The 14,944-nt window shown below is 42.4% G+C and overlaps 1 protein-coding gene across 3 annotated transcripts in view; it reads left to right on the forward strand.

Annotated features, from left to right (window-relative positions):
* The window catches only part of TXNDC11 (thioredoxin domain containing 11), a 148,408-nt gene that overhangs the window by 120,030 nt on the left and 13,434 nt on the right, over nt 1–14,944 (forward strand). For all 3 annotated transcript variants that reach the window (XM_077448976.1, XM_077448977.1, XM_077448978.1), the window contains one exon: nt 5,359–6,088. In XM_077448976.1, coding sequence (XP_077305102.1) covers nt 5,359–6,088 — 730 coding nt within the window. The remainder of the gene's footprint in view (nt 1–5,358; nt 6,089–14,944) is intronic.

Raw genomic sequence — 14,944 nt, forward strand, 5'->3', positions numbered from 1 at the left:
ACTGTCCATCAAAAAGGTGAAAAACTATTTTAATTAAAACAGGACATGAGAAGTCCAGTTTTACTGTGGTATTAGGATGCACAGCTGATGGCGCCAAACCACCAATGATTATTTTTAAAAGAAAAACAATGCCCAAACTCAAGTTCCCTGTTGGTTGTTTTGTACATGTGAATGAAAGGCTGGATGGATGAAGAAGGGGTAAAGCTATGGTTTGATAATGTATGGAGCAGGCGACCAAGGGGACTTATTCAAAAACGTAGTCTACTGGTGTGGGATATGTTCAGGGCTCATTTAACTCCCAGCACCAAGCAAAGGCTTGCAAGACTAAACACAGATGGGAAGTTATTCCTGGAGGATTGGCATCATTGGTACAGCCACTGGATGTGTGCCTAAACAAGCCATTTAAAGACCGCATTCGAGAACAGTGGAATGAAAAGAAATCAAAAGGAGGAAACATGCGTGCTCCACAGTTGGCTGTTTTGCGCAAGTTTGTCATAAAAGCCTGGAATGATATTGATGCAGAAACAGTAATCAAGTCTTTCACGAAGTGTGGCATATCAAATTCATTAGATGGTATGGAGGACGACTACTTGTGGCAAGATGAGGAAGAGGAAGCTGAAGCTGAGACCACACCATCTGATACGGAATTCGATCCATATGATGACTGCCTTACAAATGTATCACAAGATGTCATTGATGTACTTATGATATCAGATGACGAACAGGAGGATTTTGAAGGCTTTTAAAGGGAAACTGTCACGCCAGCAAAACCTGTAAAAATACGGTAGCTTGCAGTTATGATGAGCGTTGCTAACTCGCCAGGGACTTGACTGACACTTGCTTTCTCTCTATTGTTTATCTTCCTCCTATCATCATCAGTTCCAGTTTGGTTGATGGCTTAGAAAACAGACAGCATGGCAGCACCCATGGGTTTATTGCCGTATCCCACCTTTCAGCTTTAGAGTGAATTAGGAAAAGTTTAATCCACTTGCACTGTTTTATGTTTACATGTTTGATGACAAACAGCCTTATGTTTAGAAGTGGCAATTTTCTTGCTAAGTACCTGCCTGTCATAAGCATTTGAATTAAAATTACCATATTGAAATCAAATCTGATGTTTTTTTAATTTTTATTTGGTGTGCGTTGGAAGAGGGGTAGTCTTATACCGTGAGTATATCCCAAACTCTATATTTTAACTGGAAAAGTTGGGTCGTCCAGTCCTTTTATATGCCGGAAAATACGGTACTCATTCTAAACAAACAGAAAAAATTAGAGATTTGGGAGCATGTGGGGGACATTGCTAGGCGATAGAAAAACACAGTAATAAACCATTTCATGAACATTAGATTACATGGTCAGTAGGTAGTGGATGTGTATGGATTATTTTTGGAGAATAAGCATATTGTTTAGTATCACTTTAAGTGGGTGCAGCTTGCACTTTACTCTCCAGTCCCCCTATTCCAACTTTAATATCTTAGATTTTAGAAAACCCCTATGCTTGTTAAACCAGGGCTCGACAAAACCCGGTCGCCAGGTCGCATTGGCGACTAGAAATAGCGACCTCGCGCCTGGGGCAGCACAGTTGGGGGTATCCTGTCTCTGTGGACCCCCCCAGCGTGATCGCGTCGGGCCGTTCCGCCGGCGGCCGAAAATTTAGGCCGCGGCTTTGAGGCCTTCTGCGGTCCTATGATTCCTTATGGAATCTGGCGCCCTCTTGTGGTCGTTGTTGGTATGACAAACCAGCAATGCTAATTTCCTCTGCAAAGTTTCCTCTGCCTGTTTTATATTACCTGCAACTTCTTCCCTTTATTTAGAACCCCCTAAACATTATATATATTTTTTATTCTAACACCCTAGAGAATAAAATGGTGGTTGTTGCAATACTGTCTGTCACACCGTATTTGTGCAGCGGACTTACAAGCGCACTTTTGTTGGGAAAAATAATTTAGTTAATAAAAAAATAAGACAACAGTAAAGTTAGCCCAATTTTTTTTTATATTGTGAAAGATAGTGTTACGCCAAGTAAATTGATACCCAACATGTCACGCTTCAAAATTGCACCCGCTCATGGAATGGCGACAAACTTTTACCCTTTAAAATCTCCATAGGCGACGTTTAAAAAAATTCTACAGGTTGCACGTTTTGAGTTACAGAGGAGGTCTGGGGCTAGAATTATTGCTCTCACTCTACCGATCACGGCGCTACCTCCTATGTGTGGTTCGAACACCGATTTTATATGCGGGCAGGACAGGGCGCGTTTAAAAAATTATTATTTTTTCTGCTTATTTTAACTTTTTTTTTTTTCCACTGTTCTTTTAAAAAAAATGTTGTGTCACTTTTATTCTTATTACAAGGAATGTAAAAATCCCTTGTAATAGAAAAAGCATGACAGGTCCTCTTAAATATGAGATCTGGGGTCAGAGAGACCTCACATCTCATATTTACACTAAAATGCAATTGAAAAAAAAATTGTCATTTGAAAAAAAATAATAAAATGTCCCTCTAAGAGCTATGGGCAATGACTTGGAGACAGGGGGGGGGGGGCGGCGACGGCGCTGCTATCTTCCCCTCACTCGTCTCCATGTCAGGCCAGGGACAGGTCCGGATCGCCGTCACGGACCTGGCTCCTAACTTTTTAAGCTGGCTCCTAGATTCCAAGCAAATTTGTCAACCCCTGTGTTAAACAACCTTCAGCTTAGTGCATCTAATGTTTTTGACCTTAAATAAAAAGCAACTTGTCTTTGTTTTCAAGGGCAGAACATTTTGTTCCAGTTGTAGAATGCTTTGTAAGCTGCAGGGCAGATTCATAGTGTGTTTACCAGCTCACGTGAGAACATGATACATGAACTGTAGTAGCCTTTGCTCTATTTTGTCTCTACAGAGATACATACAGCTTGTCCGCCTGATTCCTGAGCACTCAGATTGTATGGGATTGCACTTTGTTCTACTAATTACAATACCTGCGCTTGCTCTATTGTCTTATGTGTAGTTTGTGGTGTAGGCTGTGCTGCATTTTCTTTGTTCTATGGTATTTGATCAGTATTCAATGAAACATTTTAATCTCTGTGCACTTGAGGATTGTCCTGAATTATTGTATGTATTTTTAAAGCGTAAAATGAAGGCAAAGCAGGCGCATAATATAAAGTTTGTACTCCAGGCAAAAAGCTAAAGTTGAAATGCATAAAATTGAGCTGTTTTTATTACAAAAATATTTGATTTTTATCCACTTAGTTCTGAGAGTTGCACTGCACAGCCATGTGAATGAGACCACTTTTTTTGTTACAGTTCTCGACACTAGAAGAACACACTACTGCCATCTCTCCATCTCCGACCTGCTAACAGTACAGTGAGGGGACAGCAGGAGACCCATGGGGGTTATCTGTTTTTTCACTACTCTCTGCATCTCTGTTCCTTGTCAGCACAATTGCATTGAATACAACTGGTTGACTCCCAGTGACCCTCCGCTTTCTCCCAGTCTGAGTGCTATATAGAGGATTACAAGGGGCTCATATGAAGTATAATTCAGATGCATTCACTAGTTTAATTTAAATAAAAATGCATTTATTGGTTTATCAATGAATACATAGCTGCATTAATTTTGTCTTTTTATACCTATCTGAAGTTAACCCTTAAAGCACTTTTAAACCCCAAAACAAAAATGTAGTATAGTGCAGCTTACCAGTCCTTAGGTGTGATGGTTGCATTCGTTTTCTTCTTTAATCTTTTTTTCTTTATTTTCCCCTGGTGATCCAGCCAGTAGGTCTGTTATTTTTCAACTTCTTTTAACAGTCCAAGCTGCCCAACAAAAGTAGCAGTTGGAGGGTTCAGACAAACCAATTCGCACTGACAGGGGTGCTTACAATGGTCAAGTTATATTCATTAATGTAAAAACTAACCCAAAAGGAAAAAAACTGTTTTGTAAAGTTTTCGCTTCAATTTATTGGTCAAGTCTATCTAAATCTGCTAGTCCATCTAACCAGACTGACAATGCTGCTGTCTAATGGTGTCTTCATTGCTCTACCCCTCTACCCTAAGACAGTAAGTGTGTTTCTGGCAATAAAGGGGGAAAAGTAAAAATAAAGAAACAAATGCACCCACCACATTGAAGAATTAGTAAGTTGCAAACCTCACACTTTCCCCTTTTAGGAAGACTGAATAGCCGTAGTTTTCTATCCACCAGCTTCAACGTGGGGCAATGGGAAAAAGATCTTGCAACCCCTATAGACCTTGAGGACTGGAGCAAAGCCTGGTCAAATATAGAAAAATGTTCCACAATGATTGTAGAATCAACATACAAGGTCCTCTTCAAGGGCTACTTGGGCCCTGCTCACATAACTCATGCAAACCCAAATGATAGTAATAAATGCTTCAGAGGCTGTGGGCAACGTGGTGATATCCTCCACAAATAAATGGTGGTCATGTCCAGGACTGACTGCATTTTGGTCTAGTCTTTTGGGCTGCTTCAAACGCTGTTTCAATAACCCCTATGGATGCCAAGTTTGCTTTATCACACTGCCGAATCTCAGGCCTCTTCTCTGAACAGAAAATGGCCACCTACTTATTTTTAGAGGCCAAACAGGTGATGGGCCAAGGCCTGGAGGAATCCCTTGGTCCCATTTAAGGAATCCAAAAGAGCATGACCAAACTGGTGATTTAATGAATAGATGTGTAGCATCCTTATCGACTATGCCTCATCTCTTGTGAACCCTTTCAGTCTAAGATATCTACAATTGGATGTCCTAACCTGTTCCTGAGTCTGTGGAGAATTGACTATCCCCCCCTCCCCCCACCCTTTCCCTATTGCTTTCTTTCTCTCCTTCTTTTCCCACACCTTCCACTCTTACTTTTCCTTCCATGTCCTTTATCTTACTCTAGAGCAGTTATGGTGAGCCTTAGCACCCCAGATGTTTTAGAACTACATTTCCCATGATGCTCAACTACACTGCAAAGTGCATGAGCATCATTGGAAATGTAGCTCCAAAACATCTGGAGTGCCAAGGTTCGCCATCACTGCTCTAGAGGGTGTGCTCTCCCCAAAATAATCCAACATCACTGGATTCTGGTTGTTGTCATGCTAGTCCTATGGTCAGCACCTCAGGGTTTTGACTTTAGCCATTCTGTTGGTACGTACTTTCCAGAAATTACCATTCTTCCATTTAACTGTTGTCACCTTGCATGGACACGTCTGATGTTTTCATTTCTATGAAAATCAATAAAAATATTGTACAGAAAGAATTGGTAAGCTGCATAAAATATGTGCATTTGGATTTATTGCCACTTGAAGTCCTCACATACTGCATGTTTTAGTTTTTGTCACTACATAAGTATAACAGGTCTTTAAATGTTTTCCCTTTGTAGATCATGGAGGTTGCTGTAAACTATAACAACTGCACTGAAAACTACTTTACTGAGCCTACTTTTCAAGGAAATCTAGATCCTGTGTTAATGTTCTCCAAATCGTTTCCATGCTGTAACACTGTTGTCCTTCCACAATGGCACTTTTTAACCCAAGTTCACAATGTGTGTGAGCTGTGTGTTAATCAAACCAGGGGAGTCATTCTCAGTCGAGTTGGCACACCCCACTGTAACTTCCTGGACATTGGAGCAGCCTTAGATTCTTTCTACCTCAAAGAACAATATTTTCTCGGCTTTATGTCTAGGATGAGAGAATGCAGCAACTTTCTAAGTACATACAGTCCCTATTACCACTATACTGCATGTTGTCAGACAGTTAATAGAGGACTTCTTGATGATTTAGCTTCCAATCAGGAGAATGTACCTTTTGCACTTTCTTCCCATGGGAAGGACTCAAGCCAGAAATATCTATCCATAATGCCTCACATTGAGGAGAAGAGACAAGTTACTCCTGGCTATCGTATCAGCAATGAGGATATTGCTGGCCTCAGGTGCAGGACCAACAAGACCTTAAATATGTATCTTTTGGATTCCAATTTATCCTGGTTGTATGCACGGAGACTAGGAGCTTCTGGATCTGATCAGGAAAAGATGTTTGCTGCTATCATTGATGTGAAGGAAGAAATCCATTATATTATGGATCAAAGTCAGCCTCTCATCAGGCCTACTCTAGGTAAGGAACTGTAATGACTATAATTAGTGTTCATGCGTAAAATAGAAGGTAGGCTGATGAAATAAGCATTATGAAGGCTGACTTCTGCCAAATGGATATTTAATTTGAGTCAGCAGAGGTGAGTTGAATCTCTTTTTGTCTTCTCACATCTCTGAAGCAAATTTATTCAACTCTGAAATCTTTGTTCAGGATGGGAAACTTTCAGCAGGAGACAGACTAAATGCAGGTTTGTGGGGGATGAATTAGTATTAGATTAGGGAATTATACTGGTATTAATGTACATTTTTCCTGAATTAAATGTAGATGGTTTCAGATCAGGTTTACTTGAACTTTTGTGGTTAAGGGTTAATCTTCATTGATGGGATAAATGCTAAGGATTAAAGCAATATGAAACACAAATACAAGCATCTATTATATTGCAGCTTACAGTACTTAGATGTGATGGCTGCATATTTTCATTTTTAAGCTTTTTTTTTTTTTGCCTTATTTTTACCTGCCCAACACCGATCTAATAATTGGTAAGCTGCAATATATGACATTTTTGGTTTTGGGTTTAATACCACGTCAAGTTTTGGATTTTGGATTGGATTAACCACTTGTATATTCGTTAGGCTGGCCAAGTCATTTGTCACTCTGGGTAAACGTCATATGATGTCCTTTCCAGAACGCTCCCCACAGGCAATGCTGCAGCACGATCTGTCATCAGCTCTTGCTACCAAACATAGCTGATGACTGATCAGTGCACCAGCCTGCTGCCAGTACCATGTGATCGCTGAGACCAATCACAGCAGATCACATGACAGTAAACAATGGATGGCGTCCTTTCATGCCATTCATTGTATACAATTGTGTTGCTACCTGTGATTGGCCCTGTCTGTACCCTGTGATCAATGTCAGCCCATCTGTATGTACCATGTGATTAGCTGTGGCTAATCACAACAATACACACTAAACGAGTCAGTTTCAGTAAAAATGGTTGCCTTTTACCAGTAAAATTCACTAGTATAAGCAATTGTGTGTAAAAACAAAACAAAAAAAAAATTACTATGGTAACACTGTATTGCTGTGGTCACAGTATGCTGGGAAAAAATGTAATAAAAAAAAAAAAAATTGAACAAAGTTTTTTTTAACATACTGTCACAAGTCGGTATCCTTGATCACCACCATACCAGTTATATGAGGACACTGTACTATACTGGTGACAGTGTAAAGAAAAAAAAAATTAACAAAACATTACAACTTCAAAAACACACCATGTCTCTTACTACCGTATATACTCGAGTATAAGCCGAGATTTTCAGCCTCTTTTTTGAGGCTGAAAGTGCCCCCCTCGGCTTATACTCGAGTCATCGCCGCCTGCCTGCCCGATCAGCGTGTCGAGCAGACAGACGGCGGCCATTCTACTATTCAAAAGCCACGCCTCCCTGTCTGTAATAGGCGGAACACTCAATTTCCCAGCAGTCAGTGGTCCGCCTATTACAGACATCCGCTCATCCTCATACTACGGACAAGGATGAGAGGATGTCCGTGATAGGCGGAACACAGACTGCTGGGAAATTGAGTGTTCCGCCTATCACAGACGGAGGCGCGGCTTTTGAACAGTGGAATGGCCGCCGAGGCGCCAACGCCGTCTGTCAGACGAGAAGAGCGGCGATCCTGGCATGGCAGAAGCACACAGGCTCGGGACGCAGGCGGGACGCAGGCTCGGGACGCAGGCTCGGGACACAGGTAGGCTGGACACAGGTAGGCTGGACACAGGTAGGCTGGACACAGGTAGGCTGGACACAGGTAGGCTGGACACAGGTAGGCTGGACACACAGGGATGGACGGACACACAGGGATGGATGGACACACAGGGATGGACGGACACACAGGGATGGACGGACACACAGGGATGGACAGGCATGTCTCACCCTCGGCTTATACACGAGTCAATAAGTTTCCCAGTTTTTTTGTGGTAAATTGGGGGCCTCGGCTTATATTCGGGTCGGCCTATACTCGAGTATATACGGTAAATACCTTGGATTGTCTACTTTTGAAAAAGGTCATTTGGGGGTATTTGTACAGTCTAAGCATTTTTCAGGCCTCAAGAAATGAGATGGGTGTCATTCATTACATCAGGATTAATCAATTTTCAATCCAAAGTTTGTGGACTCAATAACTTTCCTGCAGACTAAATAATACACACTAATTTGGGTTATTTTCACAAAGAAATGTAGCAAAATATAGTTTAGCCTAAATTCATGAGGAAATATTTAGGGATGCACCGAAATTTCGGCCGCCGAAATTGTCCCTTTCGGCAAAAAGCTGAAAGAGAATTTTCACTGATACTGGCACTGAAAATGGGGCGGGGCCTGCTGGGATTGGCCCTGCCCATCACGGGGTGTCATTCCATCTTTAGTCTCTCCTCCTCCCCACCCATGCTGCAGGCTTCCGTGGGGTCTCACTGTAAAGTCCCCCTCTCCCCAGCGGTGGCTGCATATGGCTCCTCAGCCGATGTGTAAATCCGCTGTGCAGGAGCTCGGGCACGCTGTTTACTATGAAAGTGAAAGCAAGGGAGAGGTGTCTAGCAGTGTGTGCTGTGCTCTCTGCCTCCCCTAGAGTGCAGTACCCAGCATGGAGAATAAGGTACAGAGCTGCAGCTGCCAATTTTTAAAAAAGACTGTGTGTGTGTATATGTGTGTGTATATATATATATATATATATATTAATATATTATTTATTTGTATGCCTCTCTGTGTGTGTGTGTGTGTGTGTGTGTGTTTTTATATGTGTATGTTTATGTGCACTGGTGAGGCACAGGCAGGCTACATGATGGGCACTGGTAAGCTGCTGGGCACAGTGAGGCTGCATTGATCTCCTGTAGCATGTCTGCAGTCTCTGACCATCTCCTGTAGCGTGTCCCCAGTCTCTGACCATCTCCTGTAGCGTGTCCCCAGTCTCTGACCATCTCCTGTATAAAAATATTTTTTAAAAACAGTCAATTTCGGTATGCTGTTTTGGTTTTCGGGATCAAAGAAGAGTTATTTTCGGTATCTGTTTCGGCACCAAAAAACCCATTCGGTGCATCCCTAGAAATATTATTTGCAAAATATTATAACAGAAACAAGGAAACTTAAACTAAATATACGTCGGCAGAAGGGCACGTACAGGCATATTAACTTACCTGTATGTTGCCCTTTTATAAGTGGCTTGCAAGGTCATCGAGTCCGCGGGGATACCCACGATCGTCTCACGGAGGGGCAGAACGGGCAAATGCTGATGTAAACCAGTATTTCCCCATTCTGCCTCGTGACACTGACGCTGATCACAGCTCCCTGTAATCGGGAGTGGTGATCAGTGTCGTATCACACAACCTACACTGCTCTAATGTGTCATCATTAGGTTACAGGTGAACTAACCAATTTAAAATTGGTACTTCAGCTGGTGTTACAATGAAAACCCAGCTAGAATACACAGTACTTGCACTCAAATCTGATGTAAAGAGTTCGGTCCAAATCCACTACCAGAAAAAAATCTGATCCACCAGTTAAACTCGGAGCAAACTCGACACATCAGTCAAAAGCATCAAAACAGGGGTGCCCAACCCACTGGCCTGTGGGTCACATGTGGCCCGCAGCGCTCTCCGATGTGGCCCACCATGTCTTGCTCTGAGATGGTGGGCCGGCAAGCCCAGATTGTGGGTTCCCGACCCGCTATCTCCGAACATTAGTGCTAAGAATGGAGCTGCCGCTAGAGGAAGCAGAGCCAATGCTTCCTTTATAGCGCTGGCTCCTTCACAGGCGGAGTGATACCAAATGTACTCAGCCTGTGACATGAAGCATCAGCTCTGCTCTCTACTGCAGCTGCATGCTTCTGTCACAATTATGCTCAAGGTTGGGGGGTCCGGACACAGGAACCCGCGATCTGGGACACCAGCCACCAGTATCGGTACCAGCCACCAGTATCAGTACCAGCCAGTAGTAACAATCAGCAGTACCAGTACCCATCATCCATACCAGCCAGAAGTACCCGCCAGCAGTACCAGTACCCACCATCAGTACCAGCCAGCAGTGCCTGCAGTACCAGCCAGCTGCAGGAATCCTGAGGAAGAAGTGAAGATTGAGGTCAGTTGAGGAGCAGGTAAACCACTGTGCATCAGTGTGAAAGCAGTCTTAGGCCCCTTTCACATGATCAGTCTGATCGGGTCCACCTGTCTGTTTTTCAGGTGGACTCAAGCAGACTCTCTACTCACTTCTATAGAGCAGCAGATGTAAATGGACTCGTGTCTGTTTACACCCGCCTATCTGCAATCCGATCTCCTTAAAAAAAACAGAGTCCCTTTCTGCCTTGGTGGATCGGAGGGCTCTTAGGGTAGAGCGGGTTGCATTCGTGTCTGCTCTACATATGCAGAATGGACACAGACCTGCCATCCCCCCTTTACGTTCATTGTGGCCTGTGACCGGTTACCAAGTCGATAAAGTGTCCCTCGCTCCTCAAAAGTTTGGGCACCCCTGTGTTAGAAGATTGAGGACCTATACTAGCATATTCCCAAAGTCTCAAATGAACGTCCATGGCAAAAAAAAAAGAAATAGAGAAATAGGTGCTAATAGACTGCAGGAAACTAGCTAAGAGAAAAAAAAGGGGGGGGGGGGTCAATCATAAACATGGGAAAGATCCCACTCAAAATGTAACCCATTGGGTATGCGTGTTTTCGAATGGAAAATCCAAAAGACCTCCCGCTTGCATAGCAACCTAAAGACATCACCTCCCCTAGGTTGTCTTTTAACTTTCAATGCCCTGTATTTGTAGAGCTGCGAGATCGCCACCATGTGATTGTTTAAAATGGCAACATTTGTAGAGTGGTTCTTTTGTATATCATACACATGATCATGGAGGCGATCCTACAATCTCCTTGTTGTTCTGCCCACACATTGTATGTGGCAGATTTTACATGTAATCAAATATACAGTGCCTTGCAAAAGTATTTGGCCCCCTTGAACTTTTCAACCTTTTTCCACATTTCAGGCTTCAAACATAAAGATATAAAATTTTTATTTTTTGTGAAGAATCACCAACAAGTGGGACACAATTGTGAAGTGGAACGAAATCTATTGGACTTTTGAAACTTTTTTAGCAAATAAAAAACTGAAAAGTGGTGCGTGCAAAATTATTCGGCCCCTTTACTTTCAGTGCAGCAAACTCACTCCAGAAGTTCAGCGAGGATCTCTGAATGATCCAATGTTGTCCTAAATGACTGATGGTGATAAATAGAATCCACCTGTGTGTAATCAAGTCTCTGTATAAATGCACCTGCTCTGTGATAGTCTCAGGGTTTTGTTGAAAGCGCAGAGAGCATCATGAAGACCAAGGAACACACCAGGCAGGTCCGTAATACTGTTGTGGAGAAGTTTAAAGCCGGATTTGGATACAAAAAGATTTCCCAAGCTTTAAACATCCCAAGGAGCACTGTGCAAGCAATCATTTTGAAATGGCAGGAGTATCAGACCACTGCAAATCTACCAAGACCTGGCTGTCCCTCTAAACTTTCAGCTCAGACAAGGAGAAGACTGATCAGAGATGCAGCCAAGAGGCCCATGATCACTTTGGATGAACTGCAGAGAACTACAGCTGAGGTGGGAGAGTCTGTCCATAGGACAACAATCAGTCGTACACTGCACAAATCTGGCCTTTCTGGAAGAGTGGCAAGAAGAAAGCCATTTCTCAAAGATATCCATAAAAACTCTTGTCTAAAGTTTGCCACAAGCCACTTGGGAGACAAAAACATGTGGAAGAAGGTGCTCTGGTCAGATGAAACCAAAATCAAACTTTTTGCCTACAATGCAAAACGATATGTTTGGCGTAAAAGCAACACAGCTCATCACCCTCAACACACCATCCCCACTGTCAAACATGGTGGTGGCAGCATCATGGTTTGTGCCTGCTTTTCTTCAGCAGGGACAGGGAAGATGGTTAAAATTGAGGGGAAGATGGATGCAGCCAAATACAGGACCATTCTGGATGAAAACCTGTTGGAGTCTGCAAAAGACCTGAAACTGGGACGGAGATTTATCTTCCAACAAGATAATGATCCCAAACATACAGCAAAATCTACAAAGGAATGGTTCACAAATAAATGTATCCAGGTGTTAGAATGGCCAAGTCAAAGTCCAGACCTGAATCTAATCGAGAATCTGTGGAAAGAGCTGAAAACTGCTGTTCACAAACCCTCTCCATCCAACCTCACTGAGCTCGAGCTGTTTTGCAAGGAAGAATGGGCAAGAATTTCAGTCTATCGATGTGCAAAACTGATAGAGACATACCCCAAGCGACTTGTAGCTGTAATCGCAGCAAAAGGTGGCTCTACAAAGTATTAACGCAAGGGGGCCGAATAATTTTGCACGCCCCACTTTTCATTTTTTTATTAGTTAAAAAAGTTTCAAAAATCCAATAGATTTCGTTCCACTTCACAATTGTGTCCCACTTGTTGGTGATTCTTCACAAAAAATAAAAATGTTATATCTTTATGTTTGAAGCCTGAAATGTGGCAAAAGGTTGAAAAGTTCAAGGGGGCCGAATACTTTCGCAAGGCACTGTATAAAATATCTGGTGTTACAGTTTATAAAATCCTTGACACTGTAATTTCTGCCACTAACTGTAGACTTAAATCAAATGTGGACAACAAGGGCAATTGTTTGTGCCACACTTGTAGTTCCCCTTTAAAATAAAGCTAAGTAGTCCCCCGCTTATTACTAGATAAAAAATATCTGGAGGATAAGGTGTTGCCTAATGAGGGCGCACGTCAAACTATTCTAGCCCCACCGGATGGAGGATTTGGGCATACATACTAGCATTATATAAAATAGGTTAATGGCGTTCAACTATATTTTTAATCTTTCTAAACTCCATACTGAATGGAGTGGAGATCACAGTCAGTCCTTGCTTTTTAATGTTGCATGTTTTACCACTTAATAAATGGTCCTCTCAGTTTTTCTAGCTATATTAATAGCCCTATTGACTGAACCGTCAGGGTAACCCGGCTGCAAAAAACAATTCCTCATATTAAGAGTCTCCCTCTCAAAATTGGCATCCCTGCTAAATATCCTTCGTAAATGTAGAAATTGGCCTACATGAATGCCTCTAATGCTATGTGCGGGATGACCCGAGCCTGCCCTCAATATACTGTTTCCAGACAAGGGCTTCTGTACAGGTTAGTGGCAACACAACCCTCAAAGCCTTCCAAGGTTACATCTAGAAAATTGATTGATTTATCCATTTGTCCAGTGAAACTGAGATTTAAAAAATTATCATTCAGATATGACAAAATATCCAAGGTACCCAGCTCACTGGAACAAATGAATATCAGATCTATAGAACTGAAAATTTAGATGCGTGAATAAAACTGATTATCCGACCCAAAAAATCTTCAAAACCTAACTTCCCATTGCCGCTCCGCACCTTTGGAGAAAAAAAAATCCCCATCAAATGAGAAGTAATTATGGGTTAGAAGATAATCTATTCTAGGAATTCCAAGACAAACTCTATCTGCACTTACAGATTACAGATTACTTACAGGCTGCATCAATCTAGGAAAAAGGAAATTACTTTAATGCCCAGAGTGTGTAGGATGCTAGAATATAGGCTGAACACCTCACATGTGATCCACATGTCTCCCTCCATCCACTCATGATCCTAACATTTCAATAAATGATTTATGTCACGGAAATAGCTGGGCAACCTAACAACTAAAGGCTGGAGTTGGGGGTCTAACCATTGTCCCATCCTTTCGTTCAAAGACCCAATGCCAGCCACAATGGGTCTACCCACAAGGGGGGTTTAATCCCTTGTAGGTCTTGGGTAGATGATGGGAGCAATGGGTGCACCAGGTATCAATATTTCTCCCTCCTGCACTGATAAAACATCAAGTCTTATGCCCTTATGAACTAAAGTAGTGAGTGCCAAACAGAATTCACCAATAGGATCTTTCCTAAGTTTCTGGTACCTGGCACCATTTGAGAGCTGTTTCAAGGCCCCAACCTGTATGTGTCTGCATCCTGAACAACAACCAAGCCCCCTTTGTTGGAACTCCTTTAACTATGGAGCAGTCTTCCCTTAACTGCTCAAGTGAACGTTTTCCCTCAGTGCTCAGGTTGTCATTCAGAACACTTACTCCAGACACCACACGTGAAGCCAGTTTAGTAAGTTCCTGTTCAATCGATTTCTGGAAATGATCCATCTACTTACCTCTAGATTGAATAGGGTAAAAATCTGAACAAGATTTAAATGAAACCGAAACCATAGATCTTGTCATCAACCAATGCATTCTTGATTCATACGTTGGCCCCAAGTTCGGGTGCAGCCATTTCAGATGGCAACTCCTCCGTTGAGGCGTGCCTCTGGTTGTGGTTGAAGTTGTTATGTTTTGCTGTTTTCATCCTTCGTTTTCACACTGCTTGGGGACGTCCCTACGGTCAAGATTTAAAGGAGCTGTGTCCATTGATGAACAAAAGAAAATAGGATTTTTGTACTCACCGTAAAATCCTTTTCTCTGAAGTTCATTGATGGACACAGCACCCACCCCTCCTATTTTACGCTGTACTGCTTGTTGACATACTGAGCTGCAGGAAGCAGGCTGATGGGTTGGAGCCAGAGGGACCACCCCCTGGGCAGAGCTATGCAGTTCTGCTGTTTTTACATGTATTACATGTTCTGCCTAGTTCTCGTCTGAAGGTGGCATGATAACCCTACGGTTAAGATTTAAAGGAGCTATGTCTGTAAATAAACTTCAGAGAAAAGGATTTTACGACGAGTACAAAAAATCCAATTTATTGAGGGGCTTAGACAGGACTTTCATTTGGTGGTAATGCAAAATTGATT

The sequence above is a fragment of the Lithobates pipiens genome, unplaced genomic scaffold (assembly GCF_037356315.1).
Source record: "Lithobates pipiens isolate NorthernLeopardFrog02 unplaced genomic scaffold, aLitPip1_a1.2 Scaffold_22, whole genome shotgun sequence".
NCBI lineage: Eukaryota > Metazoa > Chordata > Amphibia > Anura > Ranidae > Lithobates > Lithobates pipiens.